Source organism: Mauremys mutica, chromosome 12 (assembly GCF_020497125.1).
Source record: "Mauremys mutica isolate MM-2020 ecotype Southern chromosome 12, ASM2049712v1, whole genome shotgun sequence".
In the NCBI taxonomy this organism is placed as follows: Eukaryota; Metazoa; Chordata; order Testudines; family Geoemydidae; genus Mauremys; species Mauremys mutica.
Genome location: NC_059083.1, coordinates 12,489,498 through 12,512,082, shown reverse-complemented (window position 1 = coordinate 12,512,082; position 22,585 = coordinate 12,489,498). Strand labels below are relative to the sequence as shown.

Sequence of the window (22,585 nt, the reverse complement as noted above, 5' to 3'; positions counted from 1 at the left end):
GACACCTACTCACTCCTGAGCCACAGCTGCCGGCTATCCCTTCACAGCCCTGGGCTGCCCACAGCAGCCCTCAATCCTTACTCACACATCCTGCAATCCCAGCTCTGGGCTCTAAGGAAAAGAACTCCCCTGCACTTCGATCTTGACTGGAACTCACCCAGAGCCCTGCTTAAGGGATCCCCACTTGCAGGTGAACGTCCAGTTTCACATACCCAGGGTGCCACTGCAAAATCCCACCTTATCAGCCCTCATTGTCTCGAGGACAGCGAACAGCTTCATCAGTGCAAAGGCAGCCCCGATTCTGCAGATTCCCCTGCAACCCAAGGCCACTCCTGACCATAAAGAGACTATTGAATGTTCCCCCTTGTCTTCTGGTCCAGAAACAGAGGAAACAGCTCCCCTCGAGGCCATGATTCAGGGGCACACAGAAACGTTACAAGTAAGTGTGATCCATTCACCACACTTTCCCCTCATCCTCGGTATCTTGTGTCTGGCCCTCCACAATCTGCTCATTTGGTGGCAAGCACCGGAAGCCTGTTTCTCATCAGAATTTTGGAGACAGTACAGTTGAAGACCCAGGGTTAGGGTGCCACCATCTGGATGTAAAAAAACATCAGATGGGAGCAGCTATCCAGGCAAAACCTTCTGATGAAACTACATCTGAACTCCCCTGAAAATGCCAAGACTACACTGGTCTTTTTTAAAAAAAGAATCTGGAAACTCCACCTCCACACCAGGACTATGAGTGCCCAAAAGAATGGCATCTGGGAGGAAAAATACATTTAAGAAGAACATATGCCATGTCAGAATCCGAGCTCAGAGCACTCCAGAAGTATCTGCAGTAAATTTGGCCCAAGGGTTCATCGAAAAAAGAAGGCTGTCCCAAACTCAGCACTGATTATCATGCATTGAATCAGATAACTATCAAGAATTGTTACCCACTACTCCAATTCCTGAGTAGCTAGATCACATGGGGGATGTCTCTATTTTCCATTGGTTGGACGTCTGGCAGGCATAAAACCTTGTGCAAATCAGGGAAGAGTACAAGTGGGAAGATTGCCTTCCAAATACTCTATGGACACCATGAATCTCTCGTAATGCCTTTTGGGTTGACCAGTGCCCCAGCCACTTTCCAACACGTCATAAACAATATGCTTATATGGACCATACTGGTTCAATATCTCTCAGCACATATTGTTTATGAAGTGTTGGAAAGTGGCAACGGCATTGGTCAGCCCAAAGGCAACATATTGATTTTCTCCGACTACCCTGCTCATGTCCGAATGGTCCTGGAATACTTATGACGGTGGTTCCCAACCTTTCAGTGTAGTGGGCGCTGGATGACTGGCCACCAAAATGCCGCCAAGGAGCATGGCTACCAGACAAGCAGCCGACAAAATGCCTCCAAGAAGCGGCAACGCCAAGAAGCATCTCCGCCAAAATGCCACCGAGCAGTGGCATTTCGGCAGTGACGCTTCTTGACGTTGCCACTTCTCGGTGGCATTTCGGTGGCTGATTGTCTGGCGGCTGCACTCCTTGGCAGTGGGGTGCTCCCTTGTCAATAGACGGGTGCACATAGATGCCCCGGTGGGCGCCGTGGCAGACGCAGGCACTGCGTTGGGGACCAATTACTTATGGTAACATGGCCTTTACACCAAGCTAGCAAAGTGTGCCTTTAATCAGGCCTCCACAGAGTTCTTGAGCTTCACCTTATCTGCAGAAGGGATCCAGATGGACCCAAGCTCTCCAAGATTGCCTGACCCGCCACTGCCCCTCCACCCTTCCCCCACCCCACACACACACATAGTATGTGACCTGCAACACTTCCTGGTGTTTGCCAACGTTTATCAATGATTTATCCTGAACTTTTCAAAACAAATTGAGCCCCTGACCATTCTCCTCCAGAAAAATGCCCGGTTCCATTGGTCTACTGAGGCCCAGCATGTATTCAATCAGCTGAAACTTACCCTCCCTACAGCACCCATACTGGTTCATCCCAACGTCTCAAAAGCTTTCATTGTAGAAGGATCCTGTGTCCAAACAAAGGACAAGTGGATTTCAGAGGAGGGGGAAGAATAGACCAGCTAAAAGTGGCATTTTGCCAGGAAAACAGGATTCATACCTCATTGAGGAGAGAAAGTGCCAGGGGATGTACAATGACAGAGTGGGGCATTGGGGTCTGCAGTGGCTGCAAGGGGAGCACCCCCTAGTGAGCTCCCACCCCACTCCCTGCAGCACAACAATCCCTAGCACCACACTGGGGCTTTCAAACCAGCACTCACTGCCAGGGAAGACTGCTCCCTACTGAGATTCCCACCCTGCTCCCTGTATCACAGAGCCCCTTTATTCCTCATTGGGGTATCAGAATAAGCATTGACTGTCAGGTGAGACCTCCCCTACCCTTCCGCCTGTAGCACCTGCTGACTTTCTGAGGTCTTGTTTATACATCCTGCCCTTGCCAGAACCAGCTTTGCTTATGACAGCTGCTCCAGGTGAGATCCTGGCTCTGAGAACATGTGGTTGGGTCAAGATCATTACTGACAGCTTGGGCAATGTTCATTCCTCTTGGGGGATGGATTTGAAATTGCCCTAAGGGCCCTGGGTTCCTTCTCATGCTCACTTGCCAAGAGAGGTTTTGTTATTTTTAGTTGCCAACATTGGTCACAAGTTGATCACGACTGACCTAAGTTGGGAGAGTTACAGCAGAACACGGAGTGAATATTACTTAGGCTTGGCAGAACTCAGCGTTTGTTGCTTTACAATTTCAGTGGGTAATATCAATGTTCATTTTTAAGACTGTTTTTCAATTTTTATACATTTAAATTTTCACGGTTCTGTGAAATGATGGGGTTTGGGGGGCAGACAGTTATTTAATGACAGATGAGATTCAAAAACTTAACATTTCAGAAGCTAATAAAACTCAAAAGATACAATGTAAACAGCACGTTCCTTACTTCACCTATCGGTAAATCTCAATTATTATTGATGGAACTATTTTTTCGTTCGGTTGTGCATGCACGGTGAAACCAATGTTTAGTAATATTTGCCAATATATTCTAATCCTTGAAAGCCTAATAACACTGTAGTAGATTTAACACAAATATCTTGGGTAGCAACACGGAGGGGGAGTGATGCAGGGTGGGATTTAGGGGCACCAGCAAAGTTGTTAAAGGGGAGAGCACAGGGCTAGTATAGCAGAGGGCTGGAGGTCATGACTGAGGGGCGCTAGCAGAGCTGTGGGAGAAGAGCCCAGGGCAGGGACAGCAGGGGGCTGTGGGTGGGGATTGAACATCATCAATAGAGCTGTGGGCAGTAGGGGTATCTTAGCATTGGGATAGCAGTGGGCTCCGGTTCAGGAATGAGTAGATGTCCGCTGGCATTTTCCCTGGGGCTAATTTCATTTATCCCCATCCTATTTGTTCTCCTGTTGATCCAAACATGCTGCTGGCGCTTTCCTTGTTGACCATGGAAAAGTTGGAATGAGCCAGAGTGGCATTTTAACCAATAAAATTGGTGCAAAACCCAGCACCTACTGATAGGGACACTCAAGAGCAATAGTTTAGTCAAGAGAATAACATGCTGTCCTTGACCCATTCTGGGCCAGAACCATTTTAACACCAAAAAGACCCAGAGCACATGGTTCTGAAGCCACTCAGGAGACCAGAATGGCACACACACCACAACTAACTGAGAACAACGCTACGCTACAGAAAACCTCTTCTAAACACCTTCAATTGCTGGTGCCGGGCAATAAATAGCTCTACTGATAAAACCGCCATGGATACTCGGTTCCAAAGAGCCTCCAGTGACTAAAATGATAGACATAATACACCTTTCTGAGAACAACTCTGTACTACAAAAACCTCGGCAGAACCCACCTTCAATAAAGTGATTACTGAATAAAACCACCCAGAATGCCCCGTTCTGAAGATTTATTCATAAAGCAGCTTAGAGCTGGAAATGGGCACTTCCGGGTGGGATTGGAAGTGATTTTCCGTAGGATAGTGTCATTCTTAGTGTGTTATGTGTATCATTTTTGCCCTCTGTACCACTTCAGAACAGAGTGCCCTTGGCGATTTTATCAATAAAGCTGTTTATTCACAGGGGCAGGCAATTGACGGTACGTTCAGAAGCAGTTTTCTATGGCACAGCGTTATTCTCAGTCTGTTGTATTTTCTGTATCATTTTGATCTGGTGTCTCTTTGGAACCGAGCATTCTGTGCTGTTCTATCAAGAAAGGTGCTTATTGCCCAGAACAGGAACTTGAAGTTAGGTTTGGAAGAGATTTCCTGTGGCATAATGTTATTCTAAGTTGGTTGTCTTATGTGGATCCTTTTGGTTCCTGGTACACTTTCAGAACTGATTTTCTGGGTCTTTATTGGTGTTAAAAATGGCTCTGGTCCAGAATGGGTTAATCATAGACTTATAAAAATGTGGGGCTGGAAGGGACCTTGAGAAGTCATCAAGTGGAGGCCCCTGCACGGTGGCAGGACCAACTGAACCTAAACCACTCCTGACAGGTGTTTGTCCAACTTATTTTTAAAAACTTCCAAAGATAGGGACTCCAGGCCACCTTTGGAAACCTATTCCAGAGCTTAACTACTCCTAGAGTTGGAAAGTTTTTCCTATTATCTAACCTAAACACCCTTGCTGCAGATTAAGCCCATTACTCCTTGTCCTACCTTCAGTGGACATGGAGAACAATTGGTCACCGTCCTCTTGACCATATTGGAAGACTGTTATCGGGTTCCCCCTCAGTCTTCACTTCTCAAGAATAAAAATGCCCCATATTTTTTTAACCTTTTCTCAGGAAAAGGGATGGGGATAAAATAAATTAGCCCAAGGAAACAACTCACCCAATATCTACTCACTCCAAACCCGCAGCCCCCTGCTATCCCCTCACAGCTCTCAGTTCCCTCCATTCCCCACAGCTCTGCCAATTCCCCTCAATCTTGTCCCCCTCCCCTCCATGTCCCTGCTATCCCAGCTCTGGGCTTCCCCCATCACACAGCACTACCGATTCCCCCCAGCAGAAGTTCCCTTTCCCAGTTGTCACCCCAGATATCTATCCTCAAGGTACTGCAGTGATATTAGGCTTGGAAGGGTTCAAATATGTCGATAAAAGTTGCTAAACGTTGATTTCACTAAGCATGCACAAAGTGACCAAAAATATTTCCATCGGTAATAATTGAAATATACAGATGGGCAAAGTAAGGAAAATCCTGCTTCTTCAAAGCTATTTACTTTGTATCTTTTGAGATGTGATGTTAGCAATTTGGGTTGTAACAGTTTATAAAATGTTAACTTAGTCTTTTTCGATCTAAACTGACATTAAATAACCGTCTGACCCGTCCCCATCTTTCCCTAAAGTTTAAATGAATAAAAGTTGAAGAAAGGGTTTAAAATGAACATGAAAAATATCACTCAAACTGACAAAGAAATAAACACTGAGTTTTGCCAAGACTAAGTAATGTGTGCTCAACGTTCTTTGTGACTCACGCAACTTAGGTCAACTGTGACCAACCGTGGCAACTAGAAATAACAAAACCCTATTGCCGCGTGACTATGAGAAAGAACCGAGGAACCTTAGGGCAATTTCAGACCCATCCCCCAAGAGGAATGAACATTTCCAGAGTTGTCAATAATGATCACAATCCAATCACATGTTGTCAGAACCAGGATCTTGCCTGGAGTGGTTCTCACAAGGTAAGAAGGTTGCAGCATGGGCAGGATTTCAAAAGGAAACCTCCAAAAGTCTGCAAATGCTACGCAGAGGGGCGCTTTCCCCAGAGAAGTCGGTGCTGTTCTCCATGTCCCAGCAGGGCACTAGGGGGCGCTGTTCAGAAGGAATGGGGACACTCAATAGGGGGTCCTCTCCCTTTGCAGTCAATGCAGACCCAGATGTCCCAGCCTGGTCCTAGGAGGCACTAGGTGGTAGGGAGCAGGGCTCGGTAGGAGGTGATCTCCCCTCGAAGTCAGTGCTAACCCCAATACCCTAGCATGGTGTTGGGGGCACTGTGCTGCAGTGATTGGGGGGCTTACTAGGGGGCGCTTTCCCCTTTACTCTTGGGGAATTCTGCACCAAAAATTTAAAATTCTGCACCAGAAAACTAATAAGTCAGTGCAAAATATTTTAAAATTCTGCAAAAGCCTGCATATTTTACTTGGCAAAATAACACAATATAATCACACCTGTTTCAACTATTTTGGTAATTTCTTTCAAAATACCTGACGCCAAGTATGTCTGTAGCAATACAGACAACTAAAAAGATTCAGGAAGTGTTTTCTGACAAACCTATTACTTCCTAGTCATACTAATACACAACTCGGAGTAATAATTCATTTACACTACAATACAGAGATGTATTTCTCAGCCCCCTCAGAACCAGTGCAAAGGCTTGGGGGAGTAGGGGTCACGGAGGTCAGAGGGAGAGGGAAGTAATTGCTGGGAAGAAGCCTGGGTGTGAACGTGGAGGGTTGCTGGGTGTGGGTGGGAGAAGTCCAGAACAGGTTTGGGGGGGGGCAGGGAGGGATTGTTAGGGAGCCTCCCCCAGGCAGACCCTGGCTGACCCATAGCCTCTCTCATTCAATCAGGCACATCTGCCCCTGTCCCCACATGGACCTACCTCCGCCCCCCTGTATGTTCTTCTACCTCCACTCAGTCACCCCTTCCTCCATGTGTCCCTGCACCCTCCTGCCCCTGTCCTCAGCTTGCCCTGCACTCCCCCTCAGCCCCTCTCTGCTCCCTGCCCCCATGTGTCCCTGCACCCCCACTCCAATTCAGACCCCCCAATCTGTTCCCCCACTAGCCCTTACGAACCCCACTCTGTGACCCCCCCCCAGCAGCCTCATGTGCCCCTCACTGTCCACCCCCCCCCATATCCCGTGCCTTCCAACCTGGCCCTACCAGATGGCCCTGTGAAGAAGGCAACCCCTTCTCTTCCCTATCCACACCTGGGGCTGGCCCGGGAGTGGCTGCTCTCTGTTCTGGCGCCACCGCAGCCCCCGGTGGCTGAAAGGCAGAACTGCAGCAGAATGTATTTTCTGCAGAATTCTTTTTGCGTGGCACATGAATTCTGGGCAGAATTCCCTCAGGACCACCCCTTGCAACTGGGGCTGACTGAAATACTCCACTGGGGTGCTGAGCTGCAGGGTATGCTGGTTTTCACATCTGAAATAACCAACTCTCACTTCTCACTGCATATCCCCTAGCACTTTCCCTCATTGGAGGGGTATAAACCCAGGCAACTGTCCAATCATCCCCCAGAGTTATTCCATTCCGCCCCTTCCTCTAAAATCCACTTCTCTTTTCTTTGGACATGAATTCCCCATTCACTTCCAAGTGCCCAGATGATCTTACAGAGAGGTGGCTGCAATTCAGGAATCAGGTCACCTGCATCCCTGGAACTCTCACGCTGTTTACTCGACTGAGTCTCTGTTTCCAAACCCCTTGACTCCAGACCCATCTGTCTGGCACAGATCCCACCCCCCTTTGTGTTTGCAGAGTCCAATGAGGGCACAAATTTGGGATAAATAAGACCCAGTGACTGCTCCCTGGCTGTTATTCTCAGCACTGGAGGCTTCCCGTTTCCCCAGCATCCCCTGTTCACCTTTGTGCTGAGCTGTGAGACACAGAGAAAGCCACAACGCTGCAATTGCACCAAGGAGAAAGGCAGGTGAGTCTGTGCCACTGGCGAGCTAGGGACAGAGGGGCAAAGGGAGGGAATGAGGTAGAAAAGCAGCTGGAATTGGGATCACTCTAGGTAATTACCCATCTACTACCCTTTCCTCAGACCCCATTCTCAGACCTGAGAATAGAACCCAGGAGTCCAGACTCCCAGCCCACCCCCCCTCCCCGCTCTAACCCATTAGAGCCCACTGCCCTCTCCGAGCTAGCGTCATGGTTGATGCCAATCTGGAAGTTGAGCAGGGAGCCAGAGAATGAGTGGTACACACCAAGGGGCTCTATTTCCTAACTGGGATCTAGTCTGAAGTACGGAGCTCCCTTCTGATGGCTGTAATTCGGTGGCTGGGACTGGATGGGACCTAGAGCCCCCTAGAGGGGAATGACCCCATATCCTGTTCCCGATAACTCCCTCTGGGGCAGTTTCCCTTACAGCTGTCATGATGCTGGGACTCCTCCCCACGCTCCCCTGCCTGCTCCTCCTCTCCCTGACGGGCCCCAGCTCTGGCTCCGATGACGACGGCACTGTGGTGCTCACCACCAGCGGCCCCATCCGGGGCAAGCGCCTCCAGGTCGGCTCTGGCACAGTGACGGCCTTCCTGGGCATCCCCTACGCCGAGCCCCCCGTGGGGGCCTTGCGCTTCCAGAAACCACTTCCCCACCAGCCCTGGAGCCAAGTCCTGGAGACAACCAGCTTCGGCAACACCTGCCACCAGCCTCCACTCCCTGGTTACCCTCAGGCTGATGTCTGGACACCCAAAATGCCACAGTCCGAGGACTGCCTCTTCCTCAACATCTGGGTGCCCCATGCCCAGCTTAACCGGACGGCCCCCATTCTCATCTGGATCCACGGTGGGTGGTTCTTCACAGGGGCAGCCTCCCTCGATGTCTATGACGGGCGCTTCTTAGCCGCCACTGAGAACGTGATCGTGGCCTCCATGAACTACCGGCTGGGGGCGCTGGGTTTCCTGTCTCTGCCCCCGGCTGCCCCAGGGAACGCCGGCCTGTGGGATCAGCGCCTGGCACTGCGCTGGCTGCAGGACAATGCAGCAGCCTTCGGAGGGGACCCAACCCGTTTCCACCTTTTCGGCCAGGACGCTGGGGCTGCATCAGTCGGCTTCCACCTCCTCTCCCCGGGGAGCCGGCCCCTCTTCACTCGTGCCGCGCTGCAGAGCGGAGCCCCGAACGGACCCTGGGCTTGGATTTCACTTGAAGAGGCCCAGGAGAGAGGCCAGAGGCTGGGCCAGCTGCTGGGCTGCCCCGATGGTGAGGACACCGCCCTGGTGGGCTGCCTGCAAGGGAAGGAACCTGGTGAGTTCTCCAAACACGAGTTCTCCATCTTGAACCACAAGAAGCAACTGAGGCTGCCCTTTGTGCCGACACCAGATGGGGATTTTCTCCCTGATACACCACCAAGACTCCTGCAGGCTGAGCACGGCCAGCGGATACCTGTCGGGGTTGGTTTCACCACCAACGAAGGCTCCTACATATTATACTTTGCTGCCTCTAGCCTCAACCTGGAAAACGCCAGCTCCATCGGCTGGGAGGAGCTGCTGCAGGTGGTGAGGCTGATAGTGCCAGGGGTGCCGGACGAGGCCATCCAAGCTATGGCACAGTGGTACATCCAGAAGGGGGAGGAGCAGGGAGAGGCACGGTACCGATGGGCCATGGAACAGATCGCTGGTGATTATGTCGTTGTGTGCCCGATACTGGAGGTGGCAAGGCAAGAGGCAGAGGCTGGAAATCCTGTGTACACCTACCACTTCGCCCACCGTAGCAGCGGCTTGTCCATACCTGAATGGATGGGGGTGCCACCGGGCTCTGAGATTCCCTACGAGTTTGGGACCCTGGCATCCGTGGTAGGATCCAATTACACAGAGGCGGAGGTAGCGCTCAGCCACAGGGTGATGTATTACGTTGCGCTGTACGCCTGGAGCGGGTAAGGGAATCTCCTACAATCCTCTTGTCTCCCCGATCCAGACCATAAGAGCAGCTGTAACTCTTTGGCCAGGTGTCCGCCACATCCAGGGACCCCCGGCTCAAAGACATGGCAAAGAAGGGGCTCTGAAAAACAGATAATCTATTTGGGTGAACCCCCTGACCCAGAGCTGAACTTCCTTCAGGGAGGTAAAATCTCAGCCCCCTGGTTCCAGGTTAGGGATAATTCCCTTCTTCCCACATCAGGATGTCACTGGCCCTGCGAACACACCCAAGGAAACAAGGTTTTCAGCTAGTGGTGAATGATCTCAAAGCTCTGCCTGCCCTTTCCCAGCCCTGCCACACAAACTCAGGGGAGGTTTATGCTACAAACACTATACAGGCATGGCTACATCAGCTCATCATGTCGATATAGCCTGCAGTAGCAAACGGGGTTGCTCCAGTAGTTGGGAAGAATCATCTTCCCAAAAAACAGGAGCTACAGCGACAAAAGTATCTTTCCATCGACATAATACAGCTACCCTACGGGCTAGGTCAGCATAGCTGTGACAGTCAGGGGGGTGTTTTTTTCACATCTCTGATTAAGAAAACTGTGCCAATATAATTGTTACGCATACAGTAGAGCATAGATAAAAAGACATGCTCCCTTGCAACAAAAATAAGCAAGCAAACCCCCCAAAAAACCCTCTTCAATATTCCCCATTCTGGACCTAGTCACCCAGCATGGGCTAATTTCTTCCCAGATTAGGGAAGGGAAGGCAGCTGTGAAAAAACAAAAACATAATATACCACAAATGGAAGAAAGGAGACATTTATAGTAATGAGTATAAATCAGACATTAGGAATCATAGAAAATTGATAAGGGAAACAAAGAAGCATATGGAGAACTCTATAGCCAGCAGCATTTAGGACAATAAGGAGTTCTCTGACGATATTAGGAACAAAAAGAATCCTCACAATAGAATTGGTCCATTACTAAATGGAAATGGTAATGCAGAAAAGGCAGAAGCATTCAATAAATAAATCTGGGAAAAAACAAATGATGCACAAATAATGTAGTCTCATTCCATGGTAATGATAACACTCTTTCCATTCCACTAGTATCTCTGGAAGCTTTTAAAGAGAAGCTACTAAAGTTAGACATTTTTAAATCAACAGGTCCAGATAATTTATATCCAAATGTTTTGAAAGAGCTGGCTGAGGTACTCATTGGCCTGTTAACACTGATTTTCAGTATATTGTGGCGCACTGGGGAAGATCCAGAAGATTGGAAGAAAGCTAATGTCATGCCAATTTATAAGAAGGTTAAATGGTATCACCTGGGTAATTATAGGGTGTTGATAAATTGGAAAGGGTCCAGAGATAGGGTGACCAGATGTCAAAACTGAAGTATCGGGATGTGGGTGGAGGGTGGAGGGGAGAGAGAGACTGTGCACGGGAGCCTTTGCTTGTTTGTCCAGTGTCCCGACCTAACATCAATCGGGACGCGGGACAAACAAGCAAATATCGGGACATCTGGTCACCCTATTCAGAGAAGAGCCACAAGAATGTCTAAGGGATTAGAAACCTTGCCTTGTAGCGATAAACTTAAGGATCTCAATCTATGTAGCTTAGCTAAGAGAAGTTTAAGGGGCCTATAAATACCTACTTGGGGACCAAATCTTTAATAACGGGTCTTCAGTCTAGCAGAGAAAGGTCTGACATGATCTAAAGGTGGGGAGCCAAAGCAACATAAATTCAGACTTCAAATAAGGTATAAATGTTTGACCGTTAGAGTAATTAATGATTGGAACAATTTTCTAAGGGTCATGGCAGATTCTCCATCACTTATGATTTTAAAATTAAGTTTGGCTCTTTTTATATAAGATCTACTCTAGGAACTGTTAAGGGGAACAACTGTGGCCTGTATTATATGGCAGGTTATACTAGATGATCACAATAGTCTCTTCTGGTCCTGGACTCTAGGGAGGGCCACTCTCTCGCCCCTCCCCCATGTGTTCGGACACATACCCTGTTCACATCCCCTCAGTCCCACAACCAATGGGACACAGACATGGGGAAATCCCTGACTGTGCAGCTTTGGACACTGCATGGAGCACCTGGGAGGTCTGCAAATTACAGCTACCAGCTGGCTGCCTCCAACATCATTCCTACAGGCAACATCCCTGCTGGTTGCCCGTCTTCATGTTCAGGGAGGCCATCTTAACTGAGGGCTAGTCTACACTTACCTGCCGTGTCGACGCGGTGAGTTTGACTTCTCGGAAGCGCTCCCGTCGATTTCGGTACTCCACCACTGCAAACGGCGGTGGCGGAGTCGACCTTGGAGCTGCGGAGTTCGGTTCCGCGGCGTCTGGACGGGTGAGTACTTCGAACTAGGGTACTTCGAATTCAGCTACGCTATTCACGTAGCTGAATTTGCGTACCCTAGTTCGACCCCCGTTCTTAGTGTAGACCAGGCCTGAGGGTAGTCATTGGCTTCTGTCCCTTTGGAAACCAGGGGGAAAGGTAGCCATCTTCCTTGAGGGCAGCCTGTGGCTTCTGCCTCCTTAAGAACAATGGCGAGTGGTGGCCATCTTTCCTAGGAACAACCTGGCTGCCATGTGCAAGGACCGTAGGCAAATGGCAGCTGACTCAGGGCAGCTGGTGGCTTCAATCTCCTTGATCACAGTGAGATATGGTGGTCATTTTTTGTAAGGGCAGCATCCTAGTTGAAAGGACAAGTGAGAGACGCCATCTTAAGTAAGAGCAAAACTTGACACTCCCTCCCAGTTCAGATCCTCCTATCTATGCCCCCGCATTCCCTATCCATGCCCCCCCACGCATGTTGCTCTGCTCCCCACACTGGCCTTTCCTGTCTGTGAGCACTAAGGATGCCCATCTTCTCTGAGGGAAGCCTGGCTTCAGTCCCATTGCAAACAATGAAAAACAGTGACCATCTTCCCTAGGGGAAATCTCATTTTACAAAGAGTCTCAGCCCAATGGCAGCCATTATTACTCAGGGCGGCCTGTGGCTTCAATCTCATGGAGAACAATGGAATAAAGTGGCCATGTTTATAAAGGGCAACCTGTAGCATCACCCCATGTGAAAAGACCGGGAGGCACCACCCTTCTTAACTGAGGGCAGCCTCTGGCTTCACTCTCATTTGCAACAACATGGGATGGCGGCCATTTTGGAAAGAGGCCAAACTTTTCAAGTTGGCTCATAATCACCCCTGCATCCGGGATGTTAGACGCCAGGTGGGGCACATTCCTGTCCCCAGCAAGCCAAAGTACTAACCTCAGTGGGGCATGTTCATTTTCCATGCAGCAAACCCATGGTGGGGGAGGGCAGTGAGAAGCAGTGGCCCGCCTACGACCCTGCAAAGGAGAACTTTGAGCGCATCACCCTGAAGCCGCCCAAACCTCAGACGGCATCATCCGCCTCGCGCTGTGAATTCTTGGCATCACTGCTGTCAGAGAAACCAAAGGCCCCAGGTGAGCATCAGCGGGATGAGAGGATGACAGCCCTAGAGGGGAAAGGCCCTGTCTCTCCCCACCCCTCTCAGCCACCCTTGGGCTGGATTGGAGAAGGCTCCCCTCTAGAAGCAAAAGATCCAGGCTCACATTCCCATTTCCATGGGCTCTTCTGGTCTCCTAGAGATGCTCCACTCTCCTGTCTGAGGTAGAACTTGCATATCCTGGCAACTCCAGATCCCGTCGGCTGTGGGGCAGCCTCAGGTTCTACCCCATCTTCTGTTGCTCAGTCCCTCTGGGTCAGAGGATGACACCCATGTTTCCTCTCCAAGGTCTCCCCGTGTAGCTCCCATTTCAGGGGAGGAGGCATGAGCTCAGACAGAGGGATTCCCAGTAGGGTGAGTGGGGACTGAGAGAAGGATCATGGACACTGTGGGCTGAGGGTAAGTGGCCTGTAATGACACAGAAGAGAAAGGCGGCAATGAAAGAATGACATGCAGCTGGCTCTGGGGAGGGATGCAGCTGCTGTTTAACTGTGTAAGGTGGGTATTCAAGGAGAATCCAATAGCCACTGGGAATCCTGTATGCCAGGGGCCCTCTTATGGGAGGCAGAACAGACCCTTGCATGTTGGACTCTGGGGTAATGGATGCTGGGAAACACGGGAACTCCAGCAGAACAGCGTCCCCTACTGGTAGAATACAGCACTGGGGGGCACTAAATGTGGGGGGACGGCCTTCGCCTGACCCCCCCTCCATGCCGCTTTTTGCAGAAAAGCGCCCCCTAGTGCACAGAGATTACCACTGATCATAAGGGCTGAGCATCCCATACTGAGCCTGTGCAGCACCTGGTTTTCCCTGCAGGTCTCCTCTCCTTTTTACAAGTAGACCAACCCCTGCATAGTCTGAACTCATCCCGGCTGCTGTTAACCCCACTCATTGTGTGTCCCACAGGAGCCGACGTGCCCAGCGTGGGGGGCCGTGAATGAAGAGCTGAGCAATTACAATCCCCTGAAGGGGGGGAGCCCACCCTGCAGACAAGAGCCTCCAGTTCCTGTTAGTGCCTGCAATTCATTAACGAGGATCCTGCTAATGAACCAGCTGGGAATCCACGGATTGACCCTCCCTCTGCAATTCCTCCATCCCCAGTGCATTAAAGCATATTCAGTCTGGAGACAGAACCCTGGTGTGTGAGGTTGACCAGCTGCTCCTGAGCAGGAGACAGAGAGAGTGTTGGCGTGATGGGAGTTGTGTTGAGTTAATGGGGAACAAAGATTACGTAGCGGGTAAAGTCTGCTCTGGTGTTTGAAGAGGCAAATGACAAAATTCAGAGATCACACTCTGCACCCAAAGATATGGAACCCAGGAGTCCTGACTCCAGCCTCCCCGGTCTAACCAACTAGACCCCAATCCCCTCCAAGTTCTGAGATAGAACCCGGCATCTTGACTTCCAGCTCACACGTCTCTAACCTTTAGACCCCTTCTCATCCCCAGACAGTGGATAACACCCAGGAGTCCTAACTCCCAGGCCCCCTCTTCTCTAAGCACTAGAGACCACTCCCCTCCCAGTCTTTGGGAGAGAACCCAGGAATCCTGACCCTCCACCCTCTGTGCTCTAACCCACTAGCTCCAAGCCCCTCCTTGATGGTGCTCAGTGGACTGTGAGGAAGAACCGTACACACCAGGGAGTCTAAGGAAATCGGTGGTTTATTGATGATATTTGTGGGCCATTATACAATACAAGCCACAGAGACAGATCTTTTCTCAGCCAGCTGGCAGGGTATGGGGAGGAGGCTAAATGGGTATAAGGATAGGGAGAGTGCCCCACATGCACACAGCACCCTCTCCCCATGACCCCCAGCCCTGCACACATCCCCTCTGAAGGGCAGGGACTCTGTGGTCCAATCAGCCCTCAACCTCCCTGCTCAGGGGCTGGTGGGGTTTGGGACAGAGGCCCTGGTCCACCTCGGGGTTCGGCTGAGCCTCCAAAACTCAGTGCGCACTGATGGAAATGACAAAATCTGGAACCAGAGCCCTTGAGAGCATCACGGCCCCATGTCCCTTTCCCCATCCCCTGAACCAGCTGGTTCCCGCCCCTCCTCACTTCAGATCCAGCATCCCCTAGAGGGGAAAGGCCCATGTTCAACCACCTAATCATTGTCCCAGTAACCAGGGCTGGTGGCACAGACCCCTAGAGCACATGAGATTGGCACAACTCTTGCAGAACGGCCATCCCCTGGAAGGGCAAGCCCCCCAGATCCTGACTGCCAGCATGCCTTTCATAGGCCTGGTCTACACTACGCGATTTAACGCCACACCCGTCCACACTAAGAGGCCCTTTATATCGATATGAAGGGCTCTTTAAACCGGTTTCTTTACTCCTCCCTAACGAGAGGAGTAGCGCTAATACCGGTATTCCCATATTGGATTAGGCCGCAAATCGACGGTATTGGCCTCCGGGCGGTATCCCACAGTGCACCACTGTGACCGCTCTGGACAGCAGTCTGAACTCAGATGCAGTGGCCAGGTAGACAGGAAAAGCCCCGCAAACTTTTGAATATCATTTCCTGTTTGCCCAGCGTGGAGCTCTGATCAGCATGGGTGGCGATGCAGTCCGAAATCCAAATCCAAAAAGAGCTCCAGCATGGACCGTACGGATGTGATCGCTGTATGGGCAGGCAAATCTGTTCTATCAGAGCTCCGTTACAGAAGACGAAATTCCAAAGCATTTTAAAAAAATATCCAGACAGAGGCCCCAGCAGGGACTCAGCACACTGCTGCGTGACAAGCGTAACGGAAAGCCAAAGAATCAAATGGACGCTCATGGAGGGAGGGAGGGGGGACTGAGGACTCTTTTAAATGTCACCCTATGTCTACTGAATACTGCTGGTAGACGCGATGCTGCGGCAGTGAATTGCAGCATCCTCTTTCCCCCTCCCTGGTGGCTGATGGTGCAATATGACTGGTATCCATCATCATCATCAGCCTTGTGGCAGACCGTGAAGTGCAGAAGGACTGGTATCCATCCTCATCATCAGCCCATGAGTGCTCCTGGCTGACCTCATGTGAGGTCGGCCAGGGGCGCCAGGGTAAAAAACTCCTGGTCATTCCCAGTAGATAGTACAGAACGGCTGGTAACCGTCTTCATCATAGCAACTGGGGGTTGAACTCCATCAGCCCCCGCCCTTCATGTGTAAAGAAAAGATTCTGTACTGCCTGGACTATCATAGCAGCGGGATGCTGGGCTCCTCTCCCCCACACTGCTGAATGTCCTGTCTGGACTATCATAGCAGCTGGAGGCTGCCTTCCTCTCATTTTATCTCACTAACAAGTCACTGTTTCTTATTCCTGCATTCTTTATTACTTCATCATACAAATGGGGGGACACTGCAACGGTAGCCCAGGAAGGCTGGGGGAGGAGGGAAGCAACAGGTGGGGTTGTTGCAGGGGCACCTCCTGTGAATGGCATGCAGCTCATCATTTCTGCGGGATCTGACACAGAGCAGCTGTGCTCTCTGGTTCTCTGATACACTGGTTCTCTAATACACTTGACCCATATTCTAGGCAGGACTGATTCTATTTTTAAATACCATAAAGGAGAGATTGACTCAGGGAGTCATTCCCATTTTTGTCTTTTGCGCCCCCGGCCGACCTCAGCCAGGGGCACCTATGACAGCAGCAGACAGTACAGTACAGAAGGACTGGTAACCGTCATCTCATTGCCAATTTACAATGGCAGCAGACGGTACAGAACGACCAATAACCGTCTCTGCTATCATACAAAAGCAAATTAATGCTGCTGTGTAGCGCTGCTGTATCGCCTCTGTCAGCGGCATCTAGTACACATACGGTGACAGTGACAAAAGGCAAAACAGGCTCCATGGTTGCCATGCTATGGCGTCTGCCAGGGCAATCCTGGGAAAAAGGGCGTGAAATGATTGTCTGCCGTTGCTTTCCCAGAGGAAGGAGTGACTGATGACATTTACCCAGAACCACCCGCAACAATGATTTTTGCCCCATCAGGCACTGGGATCTCAACCCAGAATTCCAGCAATTGAAGGTGTTTAGAAGAGGTTTTCTGTAGCGTAGCGTTGTTCTCAGTTAGTTGTGCTGTGTGTGCCATTCTGGTTGCCTGAGTGGCTTCAGAACCATGTGCTCTGGGTCTTTTTGGTGTTAAAATGGTTCTGGCCCGGAACGGGTCAAGGACAGCATGTTATTAGTCTCTTCTCATGACTAAACTATTGCTCTTTAGTGTCTCTATCAGTAGCTGCTGGGTTTTGCATCAATTTTATTGGTTAAAATGCCACTCCGGCTCACTCTGACTTTTCCATGGTCAACAAGGAAAGCGCCAGCAGCTTGTTTGGATCAACAGGAGAGCAAATAGGATGGGGATAAATGAAATTAGCCCCAGGGGAAATGCCAGCGGACATCTACTCATTCCTGAACCGGAGCCCACTGCTATCCCAATGCTAAGATACCCCTACTGCCCACAGCTCTATTGATGATGTTCAATCCCCACCCACAGCCCCCTGCTGTCCCTGCCCTGGGCTCTTCTCCCACAGCGCTGCTAGTGCCCCTCAGTTATGACCTCCAGCCCTCTGCTATACTAGCCCTGTGCTCCCCCGTTTAGCAACTCTGCTGCTGCCCCTAAATCCCACCCTGCATCACTCCCCCTCCGTGTTGCTATCCCAGATATCTGTGTTAAATCGACTGCAGCGTTATTAGGCTTTCAAGGATTAGAATATATTGGCAAATGTTACTAAACATTGGTTTCACCGTGCATGCACAAACGAACGAAAAAATAGTTCCATCAATAATAATTGAGATTTACCGATAGGTGAAGTAAGGAACGTGCTGTTTACTTTGTATCTTTTGAGTTTTATTAGCTTCTGAAATGTTAAGTTTTTGAATCTCACCTGTCATTAAATAACTGTCTGCCCCCCAAGCCCCATCATTTCACAGAACCGTGAACATTTAAACGTATAAACATTGAAAACCAGTCTTCAAAATGAACATTGATATTACCCACCGAAATTACAAAGGAACAAAGGTTGAGTTCTGCCAAGCTTAAGTAATATTCACTCCATGTTCTGCTTTAACTCTCCCAACTTACCGGTAGGTCAGTCGTGATCAACTTGTGACAACATTGGCAACTAAAAATAACAAAACCTCTCTTGGCAAGTGAGTATGAGAAGGAACCCAGGGCCCTTAGGGCAATTTCAAATCCATCCCCCAAGAGGAATGAACATAGCCCGAGCTGTCAGTAATGATCTTGACCCAACCACATGTTCTCAGAGCCAGGATCTCACCTGGAGCAGCTGTCATAAGCAAAGCTGGTTCTGGCAAGGGCAGGATGTCTAAACGAGACCTCAGAAAGTCAGCAGGTGCTACAGGCAGGAGGGTAGGGGAGGTCTCACCTGACAGACAATGCTTATTCTGATACTCCAATGAGGAATAAAGGGGCTCTGTGATACAGGGAGCAGGGTGAGAATCTCAGTAGGGGGCAGTCTTCCCTGGCAGTGAGTGCTGGTTTGAAAGCCCCAGTGTGGTGCTAGGGATTGTTGTGCTGCAGGGAGTGGGGTGGGAGCTCATTAGGGGGTGCTCCCCTTGCAGCCACTGCAGACCCCAATGCCCCACTCTGTCATTGTACATCCCCTGGCACTTTCTCTCCTCAGTGAGGTATGAACCCTGTTTTCCTGGCAAAATGCCACTTTTAGCTGGTCTATTCTTCCCCCTCCTCTGAAATCCACTTGTCCTTTGTTTGGACACAGGATCCTTCTACAATGAAAGCTTTTGAGACGTTGGGATGAACCAGTATGGGTGCTGTAGGAAGGGTAAGTTTCAGCTGATTGAATACATGCTGGGCCTCAGTAGACCAATGGAACCGGGCATTTTTCTGGAGGAGAATGGTCAGGGGCTCAATTTGTTTTGAAAAGTTCAGGATAAATCATTGATAAAAGTTGGCAAACACCAGGAAGTGTTGCAGGTCACATACTCTGTGTATGTGTGGGGTGGGGGAAGGGTGGAGGGGCCGTGGCGGGTCAGGCAATCTTGGAGAGCTTGGGTCCATCTGGATCCCTTCTGCAGATAAGATGAAGCTCAAGAACTCTGTGGAGGCCTGATTAAAGGCACACTTTGCTAGCTTGGTGTAAAGGCCATGTTACCATATGTCATTGGTCCCCAACGCGGTGCCTGCGTCCGCCACGGCGCCCACCGGGGCATCTATGTGCACCTGTCTACTGACACGGGAGCACCCCACCGCCAAGGAGTGCAGCCGCCGGATAATCAGCTGCCGAAATGCCACCAAGAAGCGGCAACATGAAGAAGCGTCGCTGCCGAAATGCCACTGCTCGGTGGCATTTTGGCGGAGATGCTTCTTGGCGTTGCCGCTTCTTGGAGGCATTTTGTCGGCTGCTTGTCTGGTAGCCGTGATCCTTGGCAGCATTTTGGTGGCCACTCATCCAGCGCCCACTGCACTGAAAGGTTGGGAACCAGCGCCATAAGTATTCCAGGACCATTCGGACATGAGCGTAGTCGGCCCAGCCTGCCTGCAAAGTGCCACTCATCTTGTCAGAGCAGGAGAAATAATAATAGATACAGCAGTTATTGATGGGAGAAATGATGGTTCGGTGCTTCTTCAACTGAGCTCTGAGTTGATCTGAGAGAACTGAGCCATAAGGGGGTGGGATAGCTCAGTGGTTTGAAGATTAGTCTGCTAAACCCAGGGTTGTGAGCTCAATCCTTGAAGGGTTCGTTTAGGGATCTGGGGAAAAAATCTGTCTGGGGATCGGTCCTGCTTTGAGAGGGGGTTGGACTAGATGACCTCCTGAGGTCCCTTCCAACCCTGATGTTCTATGAAAGGCATGCTGGAAGTCAGGATCTGGGGTCTTGCCCTTCCAGGGGATGGCTGCTCTGCAAGAGTTGTGCCAATCTCATGTGCTCTAGGGGTCTGTGCCACCAGCCCTGGTTACTGGGAAAATGATTAGGTGGTTGAACATGGGCCTTTCCCCTCTAGGGGATGCTGGATCTGAAGTGAGGAGGGGTGGGAACCAGCTGGTTCAGGGGATGGGGAAAGGGACATGGGGCCTTGATGCTCTCAAGGGCTCTGGTTCCAGATTTTGTCATTTCCATCAGTGCGCACTGAGTTGTGGAGACTCAGCCCAACCCCGAGGTGGACCAGGGCCCCTGTCCCAAAGCCCACCAGCCCCTGAGCAGGAAGACTGAGGGCTGATTGGACCACAGAGTCCCTGCCCCTCAGAGGGGATCTGTGCAGGGCTGGGGGTCATGGGGAGAGGGTGCTGTGTGCATGTGGGGCACTCTCCCTATCCCTATCCCCACTTAGCCTCCTCCCCAGACCCTGCCAGCTGGCTGAGAAAAGATCTGTCTCTGTGGCTTGTATTGTATAATGGCTCACAAATGTCATCAATAAACCACCGATTTCCTTAAACTCCCTGGTGTGTACGGTTCTTCCTCACAGTCCACTGAGCACTATCAAGGAGGGGATTGGGGCTAGTGGGTTAGAGCACAGAGGCTGGGAGTCAGGATTCCTGGGTTCTCTCCCAAAGACTGGCAGGGGAGTGGTCTCTAGCAGGGCCCGCTCTAGACCCCAGCGCGCCAAGCGCATTCTTGGGGCAGCGTCCCGCGGGAGGGCGGTAGGCGGCTCCGGTGGACCTCCCGCAGGCATGCCTGCGGAGGGTCTGCTGGTCCCACGGCTTCGGTGGAACATCCGCAGGCACTAACAGGAACTGGATGCTCTTGTCTGCAGGGAGGGCTCCCCCCCTTCAGGGGATTGTAATTGCTCAGCTCTTCATTCACGGCCCCCCACGCTGGGCACTTCTGCTCCTGTGGGACACACAATGAGTGGGGTTAACAGCAGCGGGGATGAGTTCAGACTATGCGGGGGTTGGTCTATTTGTAAACAGGAGAGGAGACCTGCAGGGAAAACCAGGTGCTGCACAGGCTCAGTTTGGGATGCTCAGCCCTTATGATCAGTGGTAATCTCTGTGCACTAGGGGGCGCTTTTCTGCAAAGAGCGGCATGCGAGGGGGTCAGGCGAAGGCCGTCCCCCCACATTTAGTGCCACCCGGTCCTGTATTCTACCAGTAGGGGATGCTGTTCTGCTTGTCGGAGCCATCCACAAAATAAAGGAGATCAGGATTTTGCAAAGGCACATCTAGTAATTCATCTCTAGGACGAGTAAGGACAGATGTTACAAACACACAATCATGTGGTTCTCCGTCTTCAGGCCCAGGCAACAAAGAGGCCGGATTAAGAACAGGGCAACGAGCCAAAGTAATGTGAGATGAAGATAGCAAAATGAGCTCATATTTTGTAAGACGAGAAGTGGATAAATGCTGTGTCTTAGATTTTAACAAAAGTGCAGCCACAACATGAGGAACAGCAACAATCAAAGGAGATCCTAAAACAATAGATTCAGATACCTGAACCGAAAGGGCTGCTGCAGCCACAGCCCGAAGACAAGGGGGAAATCCAACTGCCACAGCGTCTAGGGTAGTACTGTAATAAGCAATGGGACGGTGTTTGTCTCCGTGCTTTTGCGTTAGTACAGCCAAAGCAAACCCATTACGCTCATGACAGAAAAGAGTAAATGGTTTAGTATAGTCAGGAAGCCCCAGAGCCGGTGCGCTGGATAGTCTCTGTTTGATAGCAACAAAAGCTCTCTCAGCCTCTGGGGGCCAAGGAAGTGGCTCAGGGGTACCTGACTTAGTCAGATCTTGTAAGGGTTTAATCACTGTTGCATAACCTAAAATCCACTGTCTGCAGTATCCAGTCATGCCCAGAAAAGTACGCATTTGAGAAATAGTACCAGGCCTAGGCATATTTAAAATAGCTGAAATACGAGAATTTGACAAATGACGCGTGCCATGAGAAATATCATGACCAAGATAATGAATCTCGGGTTGACACAGTTGGAGTTTTTCCTGGGATGCTTTGTGACCCTTGGCAGCTAAAGCAGTTAAAAGTGTCAAAGTATCAGTTTTACAAGATTCAAAAAAGAAAGATGCCAGCAAAAGGTCATCCACATACTGTATAAGCACTGATTTACTGGGGAAAACCACATCATCCAGATCCTTCTTTAGGATCTGGGAAAACAGGGATGGAGACTCAGTATACCCTTGGTAATCTGGTCCAGGTATACTGACATCCTTTGTAAGCGAAGGCAAACAAATACTGACTATCTGGGTGAATGGGAATAGAAAAAAAAGCTGAACACAAATCCACAACAGTAAAATAAGTGGCTGACGGTGGAATACAAGAAAGAATTGTAGCTGGATTTGGAACCACAGGAAAAGAAGGTAAAACAACAGCGTTAATCGCGCGGAGGTCTTGAACAAACCGATAGGTGTTCTTTCCTGGCTTCTTTACAGGAAAGATAAGAGTATTACAAGAACTAATCGTGGGAACAATAATACCCTGTTGTAATAAAGACTCTATGACTGGAGCTATTCCTTCCTCTGCTTCAGGACGCAGTGGGTATTGTGGAACCCTTGG

The 22,585-nt window shown here is 50.3% G+C and overlaps 1 protein-coding gene across 1 annotated transcript; it reads left to right on the top strand.

Moving 5' to 3' along the window:
• Positions 1-8,124: 8,124 nt before the first annotated feature.
• Positions 8,125-14,235, top strand: LOC123346205 (acetylcholinesterase-like). The gene is made up of 3 exons (XM_044983474.1): positions 8,125-9,623; positions 12,930-13,096; positions 14,027-14,235. Exons 1-3 carry the CDS (start codon positions 8,125-8,127, stop codon positions 14,059-14,061), a joined length of 1,701 nt encoding a protein of 566 aa, XP_044839409.1. The 3' UTR covers positions 14,062-14,235.
• The last annotated feature ends 8,350 nt before the right edge of the window (positions 14,236-22,585 follow it).

What these genes read in the sequence shown, in the direction of transcription:
- LOC123346205 (XM_044983474.1), top strand. Translation starts at nt 8,125, where the DNA reads ATGATGCTGGGACTCCTCCCCACGCTCCCCTGCCTGCTCCTCCTCTCC. An exon ending in GCGCTGTACGCCTGGAGCGG is followed by an intron (nt 9,624 to 12,929) that starts GTAAGGGAATCT and finishes TTTTCCATGCAG; the next exon opens with CAAACCCATGGTGGGGGAGG. An exon ending in AGAGAAACCAAAGGCCCCAG is followed by an intron (nt 13,097 to 14,026) that starts GTGAGCATCAGC and finishes TGTGTCCCACAG; the next exon opens with GAGCCGACGTGCCCAGCGTG.